This window comes from Gymnogyps californianus, chromosome 1, assembly GCF_018139145.2.
Source record: "Gymnogyps californianus isolate 813 chromosome 1, ASM1813914v2, whole genome shotgun sequence".
Lineage (NCBI taxonomy): Eukaryota > Metazoa > Chordata > Aves > Accipitriformes > Cathartidae > Gymnogyps > Gymnogyps californianus.
The window spans coordinates 4,466,452-4,486,026 of NC_059471.1; the positions used below are offsets into that span (position 1 = coordinate 4,466,452).

The 19,575-nt window shown below is 40.7% G+C and overlaps 1 protein-coding gene across 1 annotated transcript in view; it reads right to left on the minus strand.

Annotated features, from left to right (window-relative positions):
- Positions 1–19,575, minus strand: part of TENM4 (teneurin transmembrane protein 4) — a 355,419-nt gene that overhangs the window by 145,980 nt on the left and 189,864 nt on the right. The window contains exons 9-11 of the mRNA XM_050901618.1: positions 9,577–9,678; positions 4,793–4,987; positions 374–574 (exon numbers count right to left, since the gene is read on the minus strand). Of these exons, the coding sequence (XP_050757575.1) occupies positions 374–574; positions 4,793–4,987; positions 9,577–9,678 (498 nt within the window). The remainder of the gene's footprint in view (positions 1–373; positions 575–4,792; positions 4,988–9,576; positions 9,679–19,575) is intronic.

A 19,575-nucleotide genomic window follows, 5' to 3' on the forward strand; every position in this document is an offset into this window, starting at 1 on the left:
GTTGACAGCCACCTAAAGAATATTTAGTCATCTCCTAAAAATCAAAACAGACCCTTTGGTGGCTACTGGGATTCATCAAGAACTAACACCAGAACAAGCAGTTATATGTAGACCATCAATTAAATTCATAGCAATATAATGAACAATAGCAAGCCTAGGTGGCTTTAATGGGGTTATTTATTATATTACTCTATGCTCAGCAATGGAAGCAGAATTATTTATGTTGTTGAGCTATGGCATTTCTGCTTCCAGTCATGCCCTACACGTGCTTTACTGGAACACATTTGTAGCACTCTTTTTGAAGATTTAAGTCTGAATATTTCACAAAGTTTAAATAAAATAAAAACCAACAGTAAGTCACCGCTGACGTTACCGATTGAGCAATCATGTCCGGTCCAGTTGGGATCGCAGCTGCAGAGTCCAGTATCCGGGAGGAAGGTCCCGTGACCGGAGCATTGGTCCAGACAAGTGGCTCTTGGGGTCTCACAGTTTGTTCCTCCCCAGCCAACCGAACAGTGACATTCTCCTCGCACGCACACGCCTCGTCCCGAGCAGGTAGGATCCATGCAGTCCACTACATGGGAGAAGGAAGAGGAAGCAGACAGGGAAAGCAAACGGGAATTTCAGAAAACAAGCTATCAGACTGCCATCTACACAAACTTATTTATACAGTATCTCAAGGCTCCAACCAGATATAAAAGCCCCATTGTGCATAAAACAGATGCTTCACGCAAGAAGATAGTGTCCCAAAAAGGCAGTGAGACCTAAAACACTTACATGAAAAACAGAGAAAAATCTAATGACGAAATCCGTTCTTTTATCCAGGTCTACACTAGTAAATGATCTTCCTAGTAAGAACAGGCTAATATCAATTAAGAATAGAATAAGAATTGCACACACATTGTGCCTTCATTTATTCTATTAGAATAACCTAAATTATTATTACTAATGAATTCAAAGCTGAGCTCTAGTTTTCTGAGAGAGAATTTTACGTAAAGATTCAGCAGAAGTTGACGTCCTTATTCAGCAAAATACATGCTTAAATTGAAGAATGTGCTGAAATTTATACAGTTTTCACAGAGACTTACATACATTTCACGTTAAACATACCCTTAGACAGTTTTCTGGAGTAAGGATTAAAACAAAATCATATTTTCTTTTTTTTATATTGGTGGTGTTCTGCTTTTATTTTTGATCAATTAATACTCTTTTTTAAATGTTGGGTTTTTTTTCTTTCCCCAAAGAGGCACTTTCCTAACAAGATTGGAGACAGTTAGGTGCATGGTATAGCAATGTGCACCAAAAGACCGAACGGACTGCCGCCTGATTCCCGAGTTATGTGTTTTGTAGGCAACTGTCAGCTGCTCTGCCCGCGGGGGAATTTCACCCAGCAATCGAAAAATATGAAATGCACCAGACACCCGCCCAAAAAAGGACTGGAGGAGTTGATCATCTATTTATATATAAAAGCTTATAGGACAGCCTAAAGAAACTCTTCCCATCTCTTGACACGGTGTGTGGCAGTGCCCTGGGGATCAGTGACAAGTGTCAGTCTGGCTAAGCAGCAAGGGGAAACCTGTCCAGCTCCTGGCTCTAATACAGAAGAGCAGAACATGGCCACCGCACGCACAGCAGGTTTGCGGTTCATTTTTCCCCCCCTGTAAAAGCGAGTAAGAATCTCAATGACCTGTTTAAGATCCAGAAACCTTAAAAGGAAACACAACAGCTGCTCTGATAATTCCCTGGATTCTCAAGACCTGCTCAGTCTGACAAGTAATGGCTCAGCAATTACTATTCCAAGGCATGTGAGAGCATTTTCTGTTTTGTTTGATTCCTGGAGCTCTGCTCATAGCTGGAACAATCCTTGAAAATTGTAAGAGGCTGGAAAGGATGAGTCTATAAATCTCCTTCACTGTTAGCGAGCTGGGAGCTAGGGTGCCAATTTTAGCATGAGGCCCTTGAAGCCCTGGCCCTGTTCTTTCTCAGCAGTAATAAGTACGAAAAAGACCAAGGAACGGACTAGCAGCCTCGTACGTTCTCAGCAGATGGTTTGAACATAGAGAACAAAGATCACAGGCTAACTGACAAGAGGCTACCTCCAGGCAATTAATCATCCCCTCTGAAGGTCAATTGGGAAAAAGGTGAGTTTTACAGGGGGCTCCATCACTGGAGGCAGACAATCTGCTATCTCAGCTCTAACACAGACGATTATAGGAGGGGAATGTGCATGTCAGAACCCCCCATTTATCATAATCCCAAGGCCATTTTTCATGTTGAAATGAGCCCTTTCAGAAAATGTCACACACAATGGCTACTTTAATCTCAGCCTCACTAGCTGTATCTCTTTAGGCTTTCTGCACCATTGGAATGGCCCTGGGACAGGATTATGGGCTTCTGCTTTCTTCTTAATCAATTGCTTAGTGGATTTGGAGTACAATGGTATATTTTTAGGGAGCTCTGCTTGACAAATTTAGCGGCTCAGCTCTGGGAGAAGCAGAGATGGGGAGCGGGGCAGGAGGGCAGAGCTGACAAAATCTAGTATACTTGGAAAAAGAAAAAAAAAAAAAAGTTTTGCATGTATCTATGTTGCTGCTTGGAAAATGTCCCAAATGGTCTAATTCCTGGTTGGAAAATGCCCCATTTATAGTTCAACCTTGTGCAGAATCTTTGCCAGGGAGATAAATCATGCAGCAAGCAAGGTTAGTGCCTCTTCTACACTTTTCCCCAATATGCTTCACGCTTCATTGGTCACACAAGTTATTAGGCTTATTTGGTACCCAAAGAGTAACTTCTCATTTTTCACTGCTTAAATTTGCTCCCCTTCCTTGAATGTCTCACTGGCTTAGCCCATGCCTTATAAAATATGGGCCAATAAACTAAGGAAGGAGAAAAGAAAAACTCATGTAAGATTGTTGGCTGATGTTTTATAAACATCTCTGAACTTCTATGGGGGAAAAACAAAAGACAGAAGAAACCCTGGAATGAAAACCCATTATAAACACGGACTAAGCAGTGAAGCTACGAGAACTGAGAAATAATAAGAAGTAATCAATACCAGATGGTCCTTCTTAGGAGAGAAATTAAAAAGTAAAAGGAATTTAAAAAATAGTATAAATCAACTTTTTTACTAGATCTAAATATATATATATATATATGTCCTCAGGATTTCCCACATGGCATCTTTCTGAGTTACTTCCCCCCCCTCACAACACAATACAAATTATGCCTTGATTATGAAAAACAAATGCCTACTTGGAAAAATACTAAACAGCTCATAAGAAAAATCATGTTCTCTTTGTTCTTCATTCTTTTTCAAGTTTTTACCTAGTGGGACTGACACTGTCCCCCGCTACAGTGATAACATAAAATAACTGAGTAGTGTCTGGCTTTTCTGCTTTACATATGACCAGGGAAAAAAGGTTCCTGTTAGAAAAAGGGCAAATCTTACTCTGATTTACACACATTAAACACGTCTGGCTGGAGGCAAGATCAGGATCTTTTCATTTCTGTTTATCCAGTAAAGATATGATCTAGTAAATACGAGGTCTACGGAGATGCTTTAAAGATACTTCAGTAGTCACCATCTTTGGGTTTTGCATGCCCCACAGCTTCATTGAATTGTGCTTTCTTAAGCCAAAAAGAAGTTTTCTCAAGAGATGGCTTATTGTTATAGAGCCGATGCTGTCTTCATCTCTAACATTTACTGACACTGAAGACATGTTACATCAGAGATGTCCCACTCCAATACGTCTAACGCATCAAAAGAATTGTTAGATTAGATGCCATTTGAACGTGTGAATCCAATTCAGCCTATTTTCATTGTCCATAAAATAAAGCCATTTCAGATAAATCTTTATCCCACATACATGAAGACAACCATAAATTAATTCAAGCCATTGTGATTCTAATACATGTATCAAATGGATGTCTTAAATCTGTCAGGTGGTGCAGAGGCCTTACATATGTATTTGTAGAAGTGTAATTAAACATAATTATTTATCAGGTCATCTGCACAGAGTTTTGAGAATAGTTTTCAAAAGTGTTGAACATTATCCTTTAAATCAGGCACTTTTGGATGTATTTTTATAACTGTCCAAATGATTTGTACACTTACAAAACTGTCCACTTTTTCATTTAGCAATAAGAAGCAGTCACAGACTCGGGAAGATAAAGGTTTATGGTGGCAGGTGACTTTCTACACAAAAAGATTAAAGATAAGTGCTAAAAGGCACCATATTTCTGAGCCACAAATCTAAATGTAAATGAAAAATGTTTGGGGGCTAATGTGAGAAAAAAGCTATGGAAGAGCCATTAAAATAATATCTGATTTTGAAGCAGAATTTAATTCAAGTCCTGAGCATTTCTAAGCTTTTAAAGCTGACAAGAATCAGAGACTTTCTCTCACACGCCACCATTTTGTGTATGTAAGCAACTGAAATCGCTTGGCATAGCATAGCAGAGAAGAAAGCACTGTAAAAGTAATTATACGTTTAGATGTGTAAATGGAAACGATGCTTCAGTAAGAACATTTGAACGTATGATTAGATGTTCTGGTCTTTCAACTAGATTTGTCTATCCGAAGCATTTGATGGCTTTTCATCCAATTATTGAACAAATATGATAGCTAATGACAAGTTATTACAACATATCATTTTTCTGTTGCATCCATCTATTGTATCTCTAAGGTGCCTATTACCGTTCTGTTTAAGTGCCAGTCCTATTCTGCCTCCATCCATGTAATTTTATAACGACAATCAAAGCAAAAGGCTAATTGAACGTATCTTGCCACTACCTTCTTCACAGCTCTCGCCTTTGTACCCTGGGTTGCAGATACAGGTCCCCATGATGCACGTGCCATGGTTATTGCAGGAGACATCAATGCACTGGTTCGTCGGGACATCGCATTCTGCTCCTTTCCAGCCGCTATGGCACAAGCACCTCCCCTTCATGTACTGCCCATTTCCACTGCACAGCACTGGGCAGGACGCTGGGGACAGAGAAGAGAAATCACATTAAAACACAACTGTACACAGCTCTCACTTCAAAAAAGACCACAAGAGTCCAGCATGGGATTTATATTCTTCATACACAGTCTTCAGTGGGGTATGTTGTTCTTTTCTTTGCCAAAACCAATTCTTTTATGTGGATGACACCCAGCTGTTAACTGTATTCTCCTATGACTGCTTAAAGCAAACAAACAAACAGTGCTCTTGAGTTAGAATTATCTCCTTGCTTTGTGTCTCTGATACTTTTTTCCCTGACTAAACTCAGAATTTTCTTGTATTCTGACTTTTCAAGGTACTGGTGTCTTCTTTCAGCAGCACCACTGACCTTAGACTGCTTATCACTATCCCTGACCCGCTGCCAGACTTCATACTTTCCTTGACACTGCCTCTGCTGTGGCCCTTAGCTGTGCACAAATCACTCCCCTGTTTTTCTGTTGTAATTCTCAGCTTTACGGGTTTCAGTTGCTTTGCTCAGAGTCCAGAATGCCACGTTGAGACTATTTCCCTGATTTAGCTCATGTCATACCATCAACTGAATCTCCAGCCCCCTTTTTTGGTTATCACCTCTGCTAGACTCCATTCGTCATCAGACACAATGCAAAACTGGCCTCTAAGTCTTTCCAAGCTCCCTGTAATAAAAGTTCTCCAAATCTGTTCTCTGACTTTGTATCAGTTTATACAGGATTTTTTAATTGTCCTTGTTTCTGGCAAAGTCGGCTGATTCTCAAGGCCAACCAGATACAGGATTTCTTCCCTGTAATAAAGGGGAGAAGAGGAAGATGACAAGCTCAAGCTGTGGCATGATGGATCCCAGGATTAAGCATTAAGCTAAATTTGGAAAATGTCAGGCAGAGTGGGATGGGATGAACTGAAGGATACAGAGCAGGCTCCCTAAGGAAGGAGAGGGCACCAAGGACCAGACCCCAGCCTCCATGACCAAAGCTTTACTAATCGCTCCTCTCTAAGCTTCCTTTAGCTCCTCTCTGATGATGCCTTCTCCCTTTTCCATTCTCCACACCTGCCACCTTATGCTCCTTTTGTCCTCTGTTCTGATTTTTCCAAGGAAGCTGCTGATTTCTGTCCCTCAGAAACAACAGCCTTCCCCTGTTCACTAGCCCTTGAAACTTCTTCTTGCTTAAGCCCTGTTCTCTTGCATTTCCTTTTGCTGAAACTCAGCTGCAAGGACATATATTCAACACTGACTTCTCTTGTTCACTGTTGCACATCATCCTTAGGTGAGAGCAGCTGGGCTTCTCATCTGCCCCTCAGAAAGGCAATTTATGAACATTTTTATGCAGGACAAATGTGAAAGGAATATTTCAATCTGCTGCTTATTTCAACTGCATTAGGCGTGTGATGAATACAATGTATCTTTTTTGCTTCATTCCTGACTCTGATTATACATGGGAAGAGGTATTAACATGGTTAAGGGAAACATTCCTTTCCTTCTCTTCCCATCTTTTCAGATAGTAATCACACAAGGCGCATCTTGTGTTGTTTCCATGTGTCCTTATAGTCAAGTCGGTTTGAGTGTTACAGAATTATAGCAACCTCAATAAAATACAAAGCATTGCCAGCTCTGACTGTTAAGCCAGTTTGATATGCAGTGAACTATATTTGCCTGACCAAGATAAAAGAGGTTTAGAAAAGAAAGGAATTTGGCAACTGTTATTACTAAGGAGCCCTCTGTTCACTTTAAAGGAAGCACATTGCAGTGGTGCGTTTCAAGTGCATCATTTGCAAGGAGATATCTACCCATACAATACGAGACATAAATTGTTTAAGATACACTGTGTTGTGTACATGGTTCACAGCAAACTCACTCTGTAATTTCACTTTTCAGCTAGGCTGATGGAATTTCCCCCCCCCCACGTCTCAGATTTCAAATGCTCAGTAATGGAGCCTGTTCTTTCAAGGCACTGGAAGAGGATAGTCTGCAGCTCTTTTCAACAAGAAGAAAGAATAATTGCCTTTAACCAGTGAGAGGTTGCTGGGAAAGACTTACATGTTTTCTGACAAGACAGCTGATCGCTCAGTACAAGATCAGATAAATTACTGGCCATCTGCAATAAGACTGGTACTCTACAGAGTCCTCTACGGAGAACACCTTCAGCATAACCTGGAAAGTGCTGCTGCAAATGTCAAGGCAATGGCAAGAACAAGACCTCCTTTGTAGCATACCATAATGAATAAAGACAAAAAAGGTTTCTGGATTTTTTCCACTGCTACTTGTGCAACTCTTTTCCGTATATAAAGATATATAATTATTGTTTGATCATTCAGATTCCAACAAACAATATCTAAGATGCTGAAATTACAGTAATTCTCTAGTGTGGTTATGGTAGCAACAACCCAAATGCACAGCACTTTTCTTGTAAAGTTTAGCATCAGAGAGTAAGATCATTCGTTTGTTTGTTTACTTCATACAAAACTTTAAAACACCATCTCCCATGTTCAAGTAGGCCTTCAAAAGGCCCGTGAATACACCTCTGGTGATTTGTTCTCATTTACTTGGTTTAAAATAATTGGTTAATAATACATTAATAATTAACCATTATTAAAAACAGAAGGGCTTTCTGCTCCAGTTTCCCACTCATTTGGATGGTGAATTACAAGGCTGAATTGAAACAAAGGAACACCCAGGAAATCTATGACCTAGAAATCTTCACGTGGGCAGAGACCTACTTATTTAAAGATTACTGCTCAGTACAGGGACTGATATACAGCTGCAGATGGATACTGTAGCAGCCTTACACATGCCACAGTTGCTGCCATCTGAGGGATTTGTAGGTCAAAAGCAGCATCTTAGATTCCCCTGAAAACCAACAGGAAGCCAACGCTGGGGCCCTCGTATCTCACAGCCATGGCAAGATGAACCGTTTAACAAGCCCACTGGGTGGAAATGCATACACAAATATCATTTTGACACTCCAGGTATTAATCTGTCTTCCTAAAGGCAGAGAGTAATCTGTGATCTGAACCCAGATGATTCTGAACCAAAAGACAAGAGTCGAATAAAAGGTGTTCATATCAGCCAGAGTAAGCACTCTAGTGAAATGGGAGATACTCACGTGGCTCAACTGAAGTGCCTGAGAAAGCTAGGTATATAACCGATGAAGGAAGGTAAGCTCCTCTGAAAGTAGATTCAGAACAAAAGTTCAAATATTCTGACTCACAGTGAAGGAGCTTCTCCTTCTCCACTGACTCTACAGGGAGCCTTGGGGGGAACAAACCCTGAACTTCTGCCCCTACCTAAGGTTAGGAGGTGTGAGCGGGAATATGCTGTGGGAGATGGAAAAAATACCTCCTTTTGTCTCCAGTTCTACAGATTTGAAAAGGAGCTTGGAAATGCAAACCAAGTGTAAGGAAATGCAAACCAAGTGTAACCTGAGTCAGCAAGAAGTTTGACATAACAGCTCTCAGGGATGCAGACTGCCACATCCATCTTACTGGGCTGTGAACTCTGAAACACCTCTGGGGTTTTAGTCTGGACCACACTGCCTCAGCAGAGAGCTCCCTGCCCTGCCTGCGGGGTGTGCGGCCCTCCTTATCTCTTGGCTGGGCTACAGTGATGTGACCCAAGCTCAGCTGGAGAGGGAGAGGACATGGGGTTGGACAGAGTTTAGCTTTCTCTCTTGGGAAGGAGCCAGCCTGCTTTCCAAGGAAGCAATGGGCTGGGGTGAAGGCCTGACCTGTTGCCTTAGCAAAGCTCCTTGTGTGGGTACTAACTTTTTACACTACCTCCCTCTCCAAATGTATAAATCTGCACTTAGTTTGTTGGACTGTTTGAGCCAAAAAAGGCCTTGAAAAGGCTGATGCACGGCATTCTGGCATTTCCCACATGCAACGTTTTGATTTCTCGGTCTGAAACATGTTCTTATTAAAAGTACTTCAGTTTGTTTTTTACATGTTTAAATAACCTAAAAAGTTCAGGTCAAATGAAAATCCTTCCAAAACCATTTATTAAAAATACTTATCACTTGAGCAGAAAAATGCATTATATTATTTGCTGGGGTAAGCCTCCATCCCAGTCATCCCAATATTTTCACTTTTGGCCAGAGTATCCAGTTCTTCCTGCCATTCCTCCACTCCTAGCCTTACTCTGACCCTGCCTTGCTCCCCACAGCCAGGCTGTCAGCGATCATTCAGAGCTCAGGCAGACTTGCAAGGCCTGCAGCAATGAAAAAGGTACTTAATTTTTGTATAATCAGTGTCTTAAAAGAAAGTATCATTATAGGGTCATGCCATACAATGACAGAGTGCTCTGCTAAACAAACAATAAAGACACATTTATAAGTCATGTTTTCTAAAGTCGCTTCCAGAGAGAAAATTCCCAGTGTGACATTTTGCCTGTCCATATGCAGCTGGGGGGTTGTGCTGTTGCTAAGGTCACAGCAATCACGACTAGTAGCAAACAAATCCACAGATCTGACCCGTTTCCATTCTAGTGCAGCATCCCCAAGCTGGGTGAGGTGTACTTTGCAAAAGGCACAGGCATGAATATAATCTCCACAACAAAAATATTAACCGAAGGGGAGGGGGGAAGAGTTAATTAAGTATAAATTCCTACCTCTGCCACAGTCAGGGCCCAGGAAGCCAAGGAAGCAATGGCAAGTCCCAGACACGCAGTCTCCATTCCCATAGCAATTACTGGGACAATTATCCACTGATTCTGGAAAACAAAAGAGAATTCAGATACTTCTTTAGGCAAGAAGATACTTCTGAGTTTGGGAGGGCTCTGGACGGCAGGACAGCTGAAACTTCAAAGCAATCGCTGCACTTGGGGCTGAAAGCATTAGTCTGAGCTCCACTAAAAGGCGCTCATCCATTTACACCAATGGATGGTTCAACCATAACACATTAGTTCGGAGCGACTGCAAATCCTATGATTAAATCGCAGCTGCTCAGCACCCACCAGTACCTGAAAACTTCCAAGTGGCTTTTCTTCCTGCTTATTTTTCTAACCATTTTCCCTCTTTGAACTTACTGGAGAGAAGCAATACACACCATTCTCATGGCAGAACATGCACCTTTGGTCCGATTTTGTTGACTCTGGTAAATGAACTTGGGGCATTTAATTGTGCCAAACCGAGCTGAGCTATGACAGAAATGTTCCCCTATGAAGTTACCGAACACAGACCCTTGGTTCATCTGTCTGCCTGTTAAAGGATTATTTCTAACCAAATGCCTTCTGGTTTGTTCTGCAATATTATACAAACAGCCCAAAGTGCTGGGGCTAACATTGTATCTTGGTGGAACAGGAAGGGGACTATTCCACACTTTCTTCTGTTTCTAGTTATCATCTTAAATTCCCTGACTTTGGCAAAAACACTGGCTATTCATCTTTCAAGGAAAGTTAACAGGTAAGCAAAATGTTATCTAGAATTTTTTTTTTTGAGGACAGTTCAGAATATTGGGGCTAAAAACTATCTTTCATAGAAGAACACAAGCTGGTAAACATTACATATCAAAAAGAGAATAAAAGTAATTTTATTTTCTTGACTAAACTGTGAGTGAAGACTGAGTAAATGTGAGTGGGGCTTGGAAAGATGATGGAATACCATGGTTCATTCCACACTATTATTTCACATTTTCTCCGAGGGAGACGCGTATCAGATTAAAACTGGATTCAGCTATACAGGAGGGGCAGCAGCGGTACATCTATCATGGAGCGGGGTGGAAATCTCAGCCATGTGAATAATGACTGCGCTTTCATAGACGTACTTCATGAGGCCTTGTGGTAGCAAAGATATTTGTAAACTTCCTATCGGTGCAAGTGAAGAGAAACAGCTGCAGCCGAGATGTGCAGATTAGTTTCTAATCACAAATGAAAGGAAGCCTGTTTCTGGATGGGTGTTCTCCAAACAACAATGGTTTCTGAAGGACACTTTAAAGGACGCGGTGTAATTTAATCATTCATAAAGGGCAACAGCAGTTTTAAACAATAAAAACAGTTTCAAGCATTTATGTTTTAAGTCTTGGCATCAGACATCCCATAATCAGATAGCTCCACGCAGCAAGGAAGGTACAAGGAAGCGCTGTCAGTTTTCAAACACTCTATAGTTAAGCAGATATTCATTTTACGGTGTATGGAAATACAATCACAGCATGTAGCCAACCCTTTGGGCTGGAGCTGCCATCTTTATTGCAATCAAATAGCAGCCATGCTTCCTAGAATAAAGAAATAGCTGCTCGGGCCTCGTGCATTTATGCTGATATTTAGGTATACTAACTCTCACTTAATAGCAGGTACAAACACAAATCTATCCTGCAAATGAAAAGCTAATATTAGCCCGTATGTATATAATCTTCAGAACTTTGTGATGTTTTAATTTCATTGCTGAAAACGAAAATAATTTTGCTTTACGCATTTTTTTCTCTACCTTTTTTTTTACAATGTTTACATCCTTCTTGTCTTCCGGAAATGTACGCAGAAATTCAAGAAAAAAAATTTACTTATTTATGCACATACACATACTTACACATATGAAGAACATACAGAGTGTGAGTACTGTGAAACAAGATAATGAGACGGTCAAGGAGATTTAACAGCTCCTGTTGCTGAAAGGGTCAGAACTTTTCCTCTAATCCTCTCATCCTAGGTATAAGTCTAAGCTCACTCTTCTTGTGCTGTTTCTGGCACTTGTCAGACCCTTCAATGAGTTGGTTGAGCATAAAAGGTGGCAAAAATATTAATGCAGCAGAGAAAAAAACAAGTGAACTGTTTCCTACTGCCCAAAAACTGGGAGCAGGAGTAGGGCCACACTATTCAGCATCAGCACAGTACTTAGACGTCTCATGAAACCTCACCGTCACACTGTCATTCTGGGTCGGGGTCTGCAAGCTGTAGCAACACTGCGTAGAGGTTACATACGCATGACCTTTGAAGTCAATGGGAATACCTATGTCAGTGCTTGACGCGGGACAGACTCGCAGTGTTATGACAACACCTATGGTATATTAAAAACTTTTTTTAAAAGCTTTTTTCAAAAGCTTTTTTCAAGCTTTTGCTTTAAAGGACTAAATTGAGTCCTTGAAAAGGAGTAAAATATCCATACAACTTTCTTGGTGTGTTTATGTAATATAATAAATAATATTTATGCAAAATAATAAAAAATCAAAGCAACATCTAAAAAGCAATGCAGCATCAGGCATGGCAGCTGTTCCAAAGTGTAACAATGCACCGCATCAGCTAAAGGGTAATCTTTGTTACTGGAAATAATGTTTTGCATTTATAGTGTGGCTCAGCTGATGTACTTGTGATGCCTAGGCTGAGACAGGCAATACTCAGTGCACCAATTAGATGTCTACTGTAGGTTAAACCGAATGACTCTCATCCACTATACCAACTATGTGTAATGAGATCTAGAAGTTCAGAGTGACCACAGAAATGCAGCATACCTGTGTTTAGGCAACCACACTTTCCTGAATCTCAGGGTGAATCCATTTAATGAACTTTACTCCAGTAGTGCTTCCTTTCCTCCTCTGACTAGCTCAGATGTAGATATTGTCACCAAAGACACCTATAATTGGTCACACCCCGTCCACAGTGACTGACACTAACACATGTCAAAAAAATATTCACGTATGTTTTGTGGTTCATCTACAGATCTGGCATTTTACTTTGCAAAAATGCAGTGATATGCACACATATCACTTCATATATCACTATCTATCTCCTCAATCCTTGATTTCACAGACTCTTCTTTGCTAGCGTGCCCTAACTGCATCGTACCATATTGTGGCCAACACAAAAGGAATAAAACAGGTGAATGAAACCCATTGTAGCTTCTTCACTGAAGCACCTCAGTAACTCTTAATTGTGGCCTGAATAGCCTATACTATTAATAACAGAGTAGGCCCTTAAAAATCTCTTCATCCTACTTCATTGCTTTCTCTGATGCTCCTTGTTTTTCTAATATAGCCAAAAGTAACCTTTCTAACTGGTTCTCATTTTACACTAGCTCACTTTGCCCTGGCATAACCTGCCTGACAGAGATGAGATGAAGTGAAAAGAAACTCTTCCCCCACAGTGGCTGGTGCCACTTTTACCATTTTTTAGTAGTTAAGGATACAAACTTGCCTGGTGTGACTCAGGGCAATTAAGGTCTCCGCACACTCCCAAAAGTTATTCACTACTGAGAATCAACTCTGAAAAGCGATGAAGATTCATGCAGTACATCTTTGTCTCAAAGCTGCTCCCAAACAGCTCAAAAAGTATTTCCATAAAGGAAGCGTTAAATGAACCTGCTTTTTTCTCATGAACTCCAGAGCTAATGAGCACAAACAAGGCTTGCGACTTAGGCTTGTGAGCAACAAGTCTGAGAGTTGTGTGCGCAATACTGAGCATGGTCCTATTTATATTCTTAGGTACAATCACAAACCGGAATTTCTTTTTACTTTGAAGACTGCAGGCATTAGCAAGTCATACTCACTTAAGACTTCCCATAAAAACCTCTGTCTTCATCCCAGGACTGAACTTCGTTTCAGTGGTTACAGACTGTGCCAGTTGGACAGCTGAGTCAATCTTCTGGCCCTTCTGAAACGTACGTGTACACACATCCATGCACACTGCTCTAATACCTAAATTTCAAACTAAACAGGAGGAGGCGGGTGACTTGGCATAAGAAATTAGGGAGTCATGATGGGGGAACCCTAGAAAGAATGAACAATCAACTGGACAAATTTTCAGAAGCTAGGACTTAGCCAAATTATTATCTAATGGGGCTTAGATGATAGAAGAGAGCAAACTCTTTAACATTCACGGAGCCCCTAAGTTAGTGGCACAAAGCAACTGTCTGTCTTTTAAGTATATGCACAGTCAACATTGCTACAGAGGTGACAAACTGTCAATCAATAAATAAAAACAGGTCACTGCAGTTATGGCCAGGTCCTAGTCTCCATTCTACAGCTTATTCTGTAAGCTGTTCACATAATTATAAGGATATTTTCCAATATATACAGAATTCCATATGGTGTTTTATGAATAGTGCCATGGGAACTGCTTTAGAGAATCATGACAATGTTTTGTTTTGTTTTATTTAATTGTTAAAGTTCACTGTGAGACCATGGACAAATCTTTTTTAGAAAGAGATATATGTTCTCTGTTTTCAGTCTGACTCCCACAGCTTTCTCTTGGCTTCCAAATCTCTGAAGTGATCTGATTGACACCAGCTGGTAAGGGCACAGATTATTAATGTAGTATTTATTATTTTATTATTTATTAATTGGAGGGTCAGCCAATGGATGATGCAGGATGCTTTCATATGGTTTTGCTATCATGTCCAAAGAGAACATTGAAAATGCAGCTCCCGTGACGCCTTTCAACAACCAACGGCAGCAGGAGCAAACCTCCTGAGAGCAAACAACTCACACTGGGGACAGACCTACAAAACTTGAGGCGGTGTGGCTTCTACTGGGGACTGCAGAAGCTTGCGTATGGAAGTAATTGTCCTGCCAGCTTCAAAATCTAATTAGTAACTGAAAAACCAAGTCATTTCCTGAATAAATATTGTAAACATCCAGATCTCCTCTGAGAGAAGGAGTAAATGACATAATGAGACAAATGGTCTTCAGATCCACACTGTCTCACTTTGGAGAATGGTACAGAAATGCCTTGTCTGACATAGCAGGTATTCCCTACCCTAGTCCAGCATACCTCACTCGAGAAAAGGAGGGTGTACAAAAGTGCTTCTAGATTCATAAAAATGAGAGATGGAAAACATTAAGTGTGAAGGCCTGGACTTCTCCAAGAGCAAGGTCCTTCCTGCTCAAGAGCTTTAATTATCAAAGCAAAGAAAGAAACAGATCATGGTCCGGAGCAAAACAGCTTTACTTCATGCACCACGTTGACCTACAGCTGCTGAGGATACTTTGGGATTTTTGCCATTTGTCTCAGGGGACTTCTTTCAGTATGAGTAATCTCACAGCTGGTAAATTTTGAGGGAAACTTGGCTGAAACCTTTATCTCATTGCTTGTTTTCCCACTGCAATCACTCCTTACCCTGAGAGAAGCTATAAACTGGCATGATCCTGCCCGTATCCATAATAAGACTTCACACTACAGCATCTTTCATTTAAGGATATCACTGAGTTCAACAGGAAATTGCTAATTGTAACCATTCCCATTTTTTTAGGCTGTTAATCTGAGGCATAGACAAATACATCATTTGCTTCATATCATAAACTGACTCATGTGACAGCAGCAAAGCTCCCAGGCTAATGGTCTGCTCAGGGGACCACTTTGCTGCTGACAAAAAGCCCCGTGAAAGCCAACTCTACTGTGGTGAGCTCTACAAAGATCTGTCAGCCTGGCTTACAATTACCTCCATGAATTACCTTTATCCAGATTAAATACAATAAACATATTAAGGAGGCAGACAAATTGTTAGACTCTTGATGGACTTCTTTTTAATATACTCACCATGTTTGTTGGTCAGCGGTACAGCTACTTTATTTCCACCTTATTTATTTACTATGCAACACTCAACTTAATAGCTTGTTTCTATATCTTTGGGCCAGAGGCCAAGGCAGATGTTTGCCTGACACCAAATCCTATTAGAGGCTGCAGTAACACAATTGTGTGTTAAAGATAAATATTTTATAGCTTACACTTGCCACCAAGCATCATCATTCCCTAGGCATTTAGAGGCAACTATCTATTGGCAAAGAAAAAATAGTTATCTAGCTGGCAATTGAAGGCAGTAGCTTTCCTGGGAGTTAATAAGCACCAGGACTGCTTTCCAAGAACTGATTAAATGCCATTCAGTGCAGCGTGGTTGTATGAACTCAAAGGTAACTATTTCATTCTATAACCTCAAAGAGTTGTTCTAGAACTGGCAGTGTTTGGTGTCAGAAACATGTAGGAATAGCGCTGCAGCAGAAGAATTATACTTTAATGAATCAATGCTAATCTCAAGTTTCTGGAATGAAGGTTCAAAGAAAATGAAACTTGTACCAATGAGAATATTCAATATTAGAAGTGAGATGCAAAGAAAAGAGCCAGTTTTTTAGGTATCCTTACTGTTTCGCCTCTTCAACTAGTAGTCTACTCCATCTCTACACAAGAAATGGCATCAAAATTTTTTGCTCTGTGCTGGTGGGAAGATATATGTAGCTGCTCAGCCTAAAGTAAATTGCCACATCTACTAATCTACCAACCCAGGGAGATACTGCATACATACTGATTGGTGTAATAAAAAGGTCTACCCTTTCCTTATAAATGTCAACCCTCTGTACACACAGATGCATTAATTTAAAAATACTAAGTAAATTTAAAAAAAATCTGGAGGTAAAACAAATACTTAGAGGAGAATTGTTCACTGTATCAAATAAATACATTTATTTATTGTCACACAGAAAGAAATCGTTCCTGACTGTCCACTGACTTACTTTCTGCCTAGTCATGTCCCCCTGGCTAAAGAAGATGCTTTGCTGTGAAGGAGGGAGCGCACACGGAGCAGGGCAGCAGGGAGGTAGATTCCGTGGTTCATATCTAATGTTGAAATCCTCTGCGTGAGCCACATCAATGCAAAAGGGCCATGAGGAGTACACAGCATCCCTCTCACCCTACAATGAATTACATCCCATGGGCGAGTGAAGGGACACCACATTATTTACCCTTATTCTCTGCTGCTGCACCAGAGCAACCTTAGCAAGCCACATATTCTTGCTCCTAGACCCGCCTGTCCAGGATAAAGCTGTCACCTACAAGCTCACTGCAATAACATCTCTCTTTCACAAAAATGCTGTCACTGCCCCGACTACGTTAGCAATAATTTTAATAGGAAGTCAGGCGGTATAACATGAAAGGCAAAGAAGATTCTGAAGCTCTGTGAACACATTTAATTTACTTCCCAGTTGCAGAGCTTGCAGTCTTGTTTATTTTTCAAAGAAATGATGCTACTTGATTGAATTTCACTGCAGGGTAGGTTGGATTCTAAGCCTAGAGAACTGTCACCTGCCCTTGTAATTGTGATAACAATGCCAAGGGAGACAGGGAGGTGAGAGGGGATAAAACACTTTTCAGATATCTCGAAACATCAGACTTGACATTATGAGCCAAAAAAAGAAAGGAGAAAAAAAAAATGCCCTGGAAACAAAGGAAATGTGGAAATGCTGGGTCTGGTATTCTGTTGCTCCTCCTCTTCCTTCCCCAGCTGAAGTTTGAAAGGGCTGATTCCTTCTTATGGTACATCCTCACCTGCTGAGATTTCGATTTTTCTGCTTCATTTGTGTTTTATAAGGCTTTTACATTTCTAGCTCAAGTAATCCACACCTGGCAGCCGGGGATGTGAAAGTCTTGACAGCATCATGGAAACTCAGTCATTATTTCTGAGTGCTCTTTCACAGTTTCCTCTTCTGTAGGGCACCTAGTGTGATGCTGATACTGCTAATGTCACTTGATGCTGTGCCAGATTTTGATGGTTTTTTTCTTTTTCTGAAGGCTGGGAGGTCTGTTTTAATTAAAGATCCATGCATATAACCCTGTTTTGCTCTCATATCCCAGTGGAACTCTAACCTTCACATGCAGCTATAAGGATGCTAAATTAGGAAAGGGGCAACAGGCAGGCAGTCCTTTAAACAACTCCTGAAATCACTCCTGATTCTGGAAAGTCAGAGTGAAGCACAGTAATCACAGTATCCAATTGCATGTTACTCTCCCCCCACTCTTTTTCCGTAAGAACTTCAAAAAAAAAGAAATTTGCAATGGCAGATACCCCACATCTCCATCAGCGTACTGACAGCAAATACCTGCTCCAGCCAGTAGTGACTCTAGAGGCTGGATCATTTTAAAAGGTGATGGTGAAGCACAAAAGGTTTGGCATTCAGGATCAGTTTGGGTTGCTTATTGAAATCATCAGGAGCTGCTGAGTTTGCCAAATTTGACAGTACATCACGTGAGCACCTTTTCCCTTGAGATATCTGTACTTTGCTTCTAGGCCTGGCTTGAGATATCTCTCCAGGTACTCGAATGGCTCTCACCACAATAATGTCAGTCTTTCTCACACTATTTCAAGCACATTCGACTCCAGGCCCAGCTGGAAATACTACAAAAACAGCTTTTTTGTTGTGCACTATTTTTGAACTTCTGTTCTACAGAAACAGGGACCAAGTGGGAATAGTTTGGGGAGTAAATAAAGAAGAAAATAAGCCTGACCATTTCAGAAGCCTGTGACACATTTGGTCTGAATTTGGTTTGCCCTTTGAGAGAGAGCTTTATCTCACTGATTCATTCCTTTCTCTTACTGCTTCCTTTTTAAGAAGAAATCTTTCCAGTGCAGAATGCCTTATAATCTAAAGCTATCAGATGGTTGAAAGCATAAGGTGTAATGGGATTTCAAAAGCACTTGGGCACTGGTCTATGTATACTACCATTTAAGTTAATGGTAAAATCTCCTTTGACTTCAGTGGGACCAGAATGAAGGCAACTTTTAGAAAATCCTGCTAATGTATTTCTGCTGTTCATAGGGATATACAGGGAACACTGTTTTCTTCCCTGAGAACGTGAGCGATGCTAAAAGCATGAAAGGGTCTATGAAATACAGTTCTTAAGGAATCGTACATTGACCATCTGAAAAAACCCTCTGTTCTAAATCACTTGAAATGTGATTAGGTTAGAAGTTAGCTGGGAAAAAAAATTCAGTGAATGATTTTAAACAAAGAGTAGCTGTTGGGCTGAAGCCGCCTTCTTCCTTCTACAATGCAGCTTCTAAGCACAATAACACTTCAATCCTATACTTGTAACATACATATGACAAGGCTGTGTGCAGATCTAGAAAGACACCTTGTGAACATTTCTTTTCTTCCTAGTTTTCCTTTTTTGCAGCTGGAATATTTTTAAACCTGAATTTCGCTCCAGTAAATGAAACTCTCAGATCCCCAATTTGCCCAAGGGATTGCAAAGAATTTTTTTTTGTTCCTTCCCACTCTCATAAATTGTTACAAACTAATACAGGAAACAACAATTATTCAGCCTTCAGGGTTCAACTTCTGGAGCTGCACTAGCAAGCGGGAAGCTACTTCACGTTCAGTACATTACAATTTCTGCTCTTGTAGCTCAGGGCAAGGCTAAAGCTGGCCTTGAGTTTCATTTTAAACGATGTTGTAAGTTGGTGTATTCCAGGAGAAAAAAAGCAAACCATTCTTGCATACACACTGTTGTAAGTTGGCGTATTCTAGGAGAAAAAAAGCAAACCATTCTTGCACACACACAAAAAGAGCACCTCAAATGTGATCTCATTTGGTCAAACAAATGCCACGAAACCTTGGCAATGTTATAATTTTGGGTGCATTAAAGATTAAGTTTCATTTTAGTTCATTAAGTTTCATTCACTTGACTTTCACAAAGTCTTTAGCAAATATATCCAGCCTGGTAAATAAGGATGTACTGGCTGGAACGACTGATGTCTGAGGTTCAATTAGGTAGGTGCCTGGTGCTACGGACATGCCCTCACGTATGACGCCTGGGCTCCAGCCACTGCTGCAGAAGGGCCTGAGTCTCCCCTAGGTTTTATGTCAGATCTGCCCCCCTGTAGAGATGCCCTTGGTTCCCCGGGGCATCGCAGAT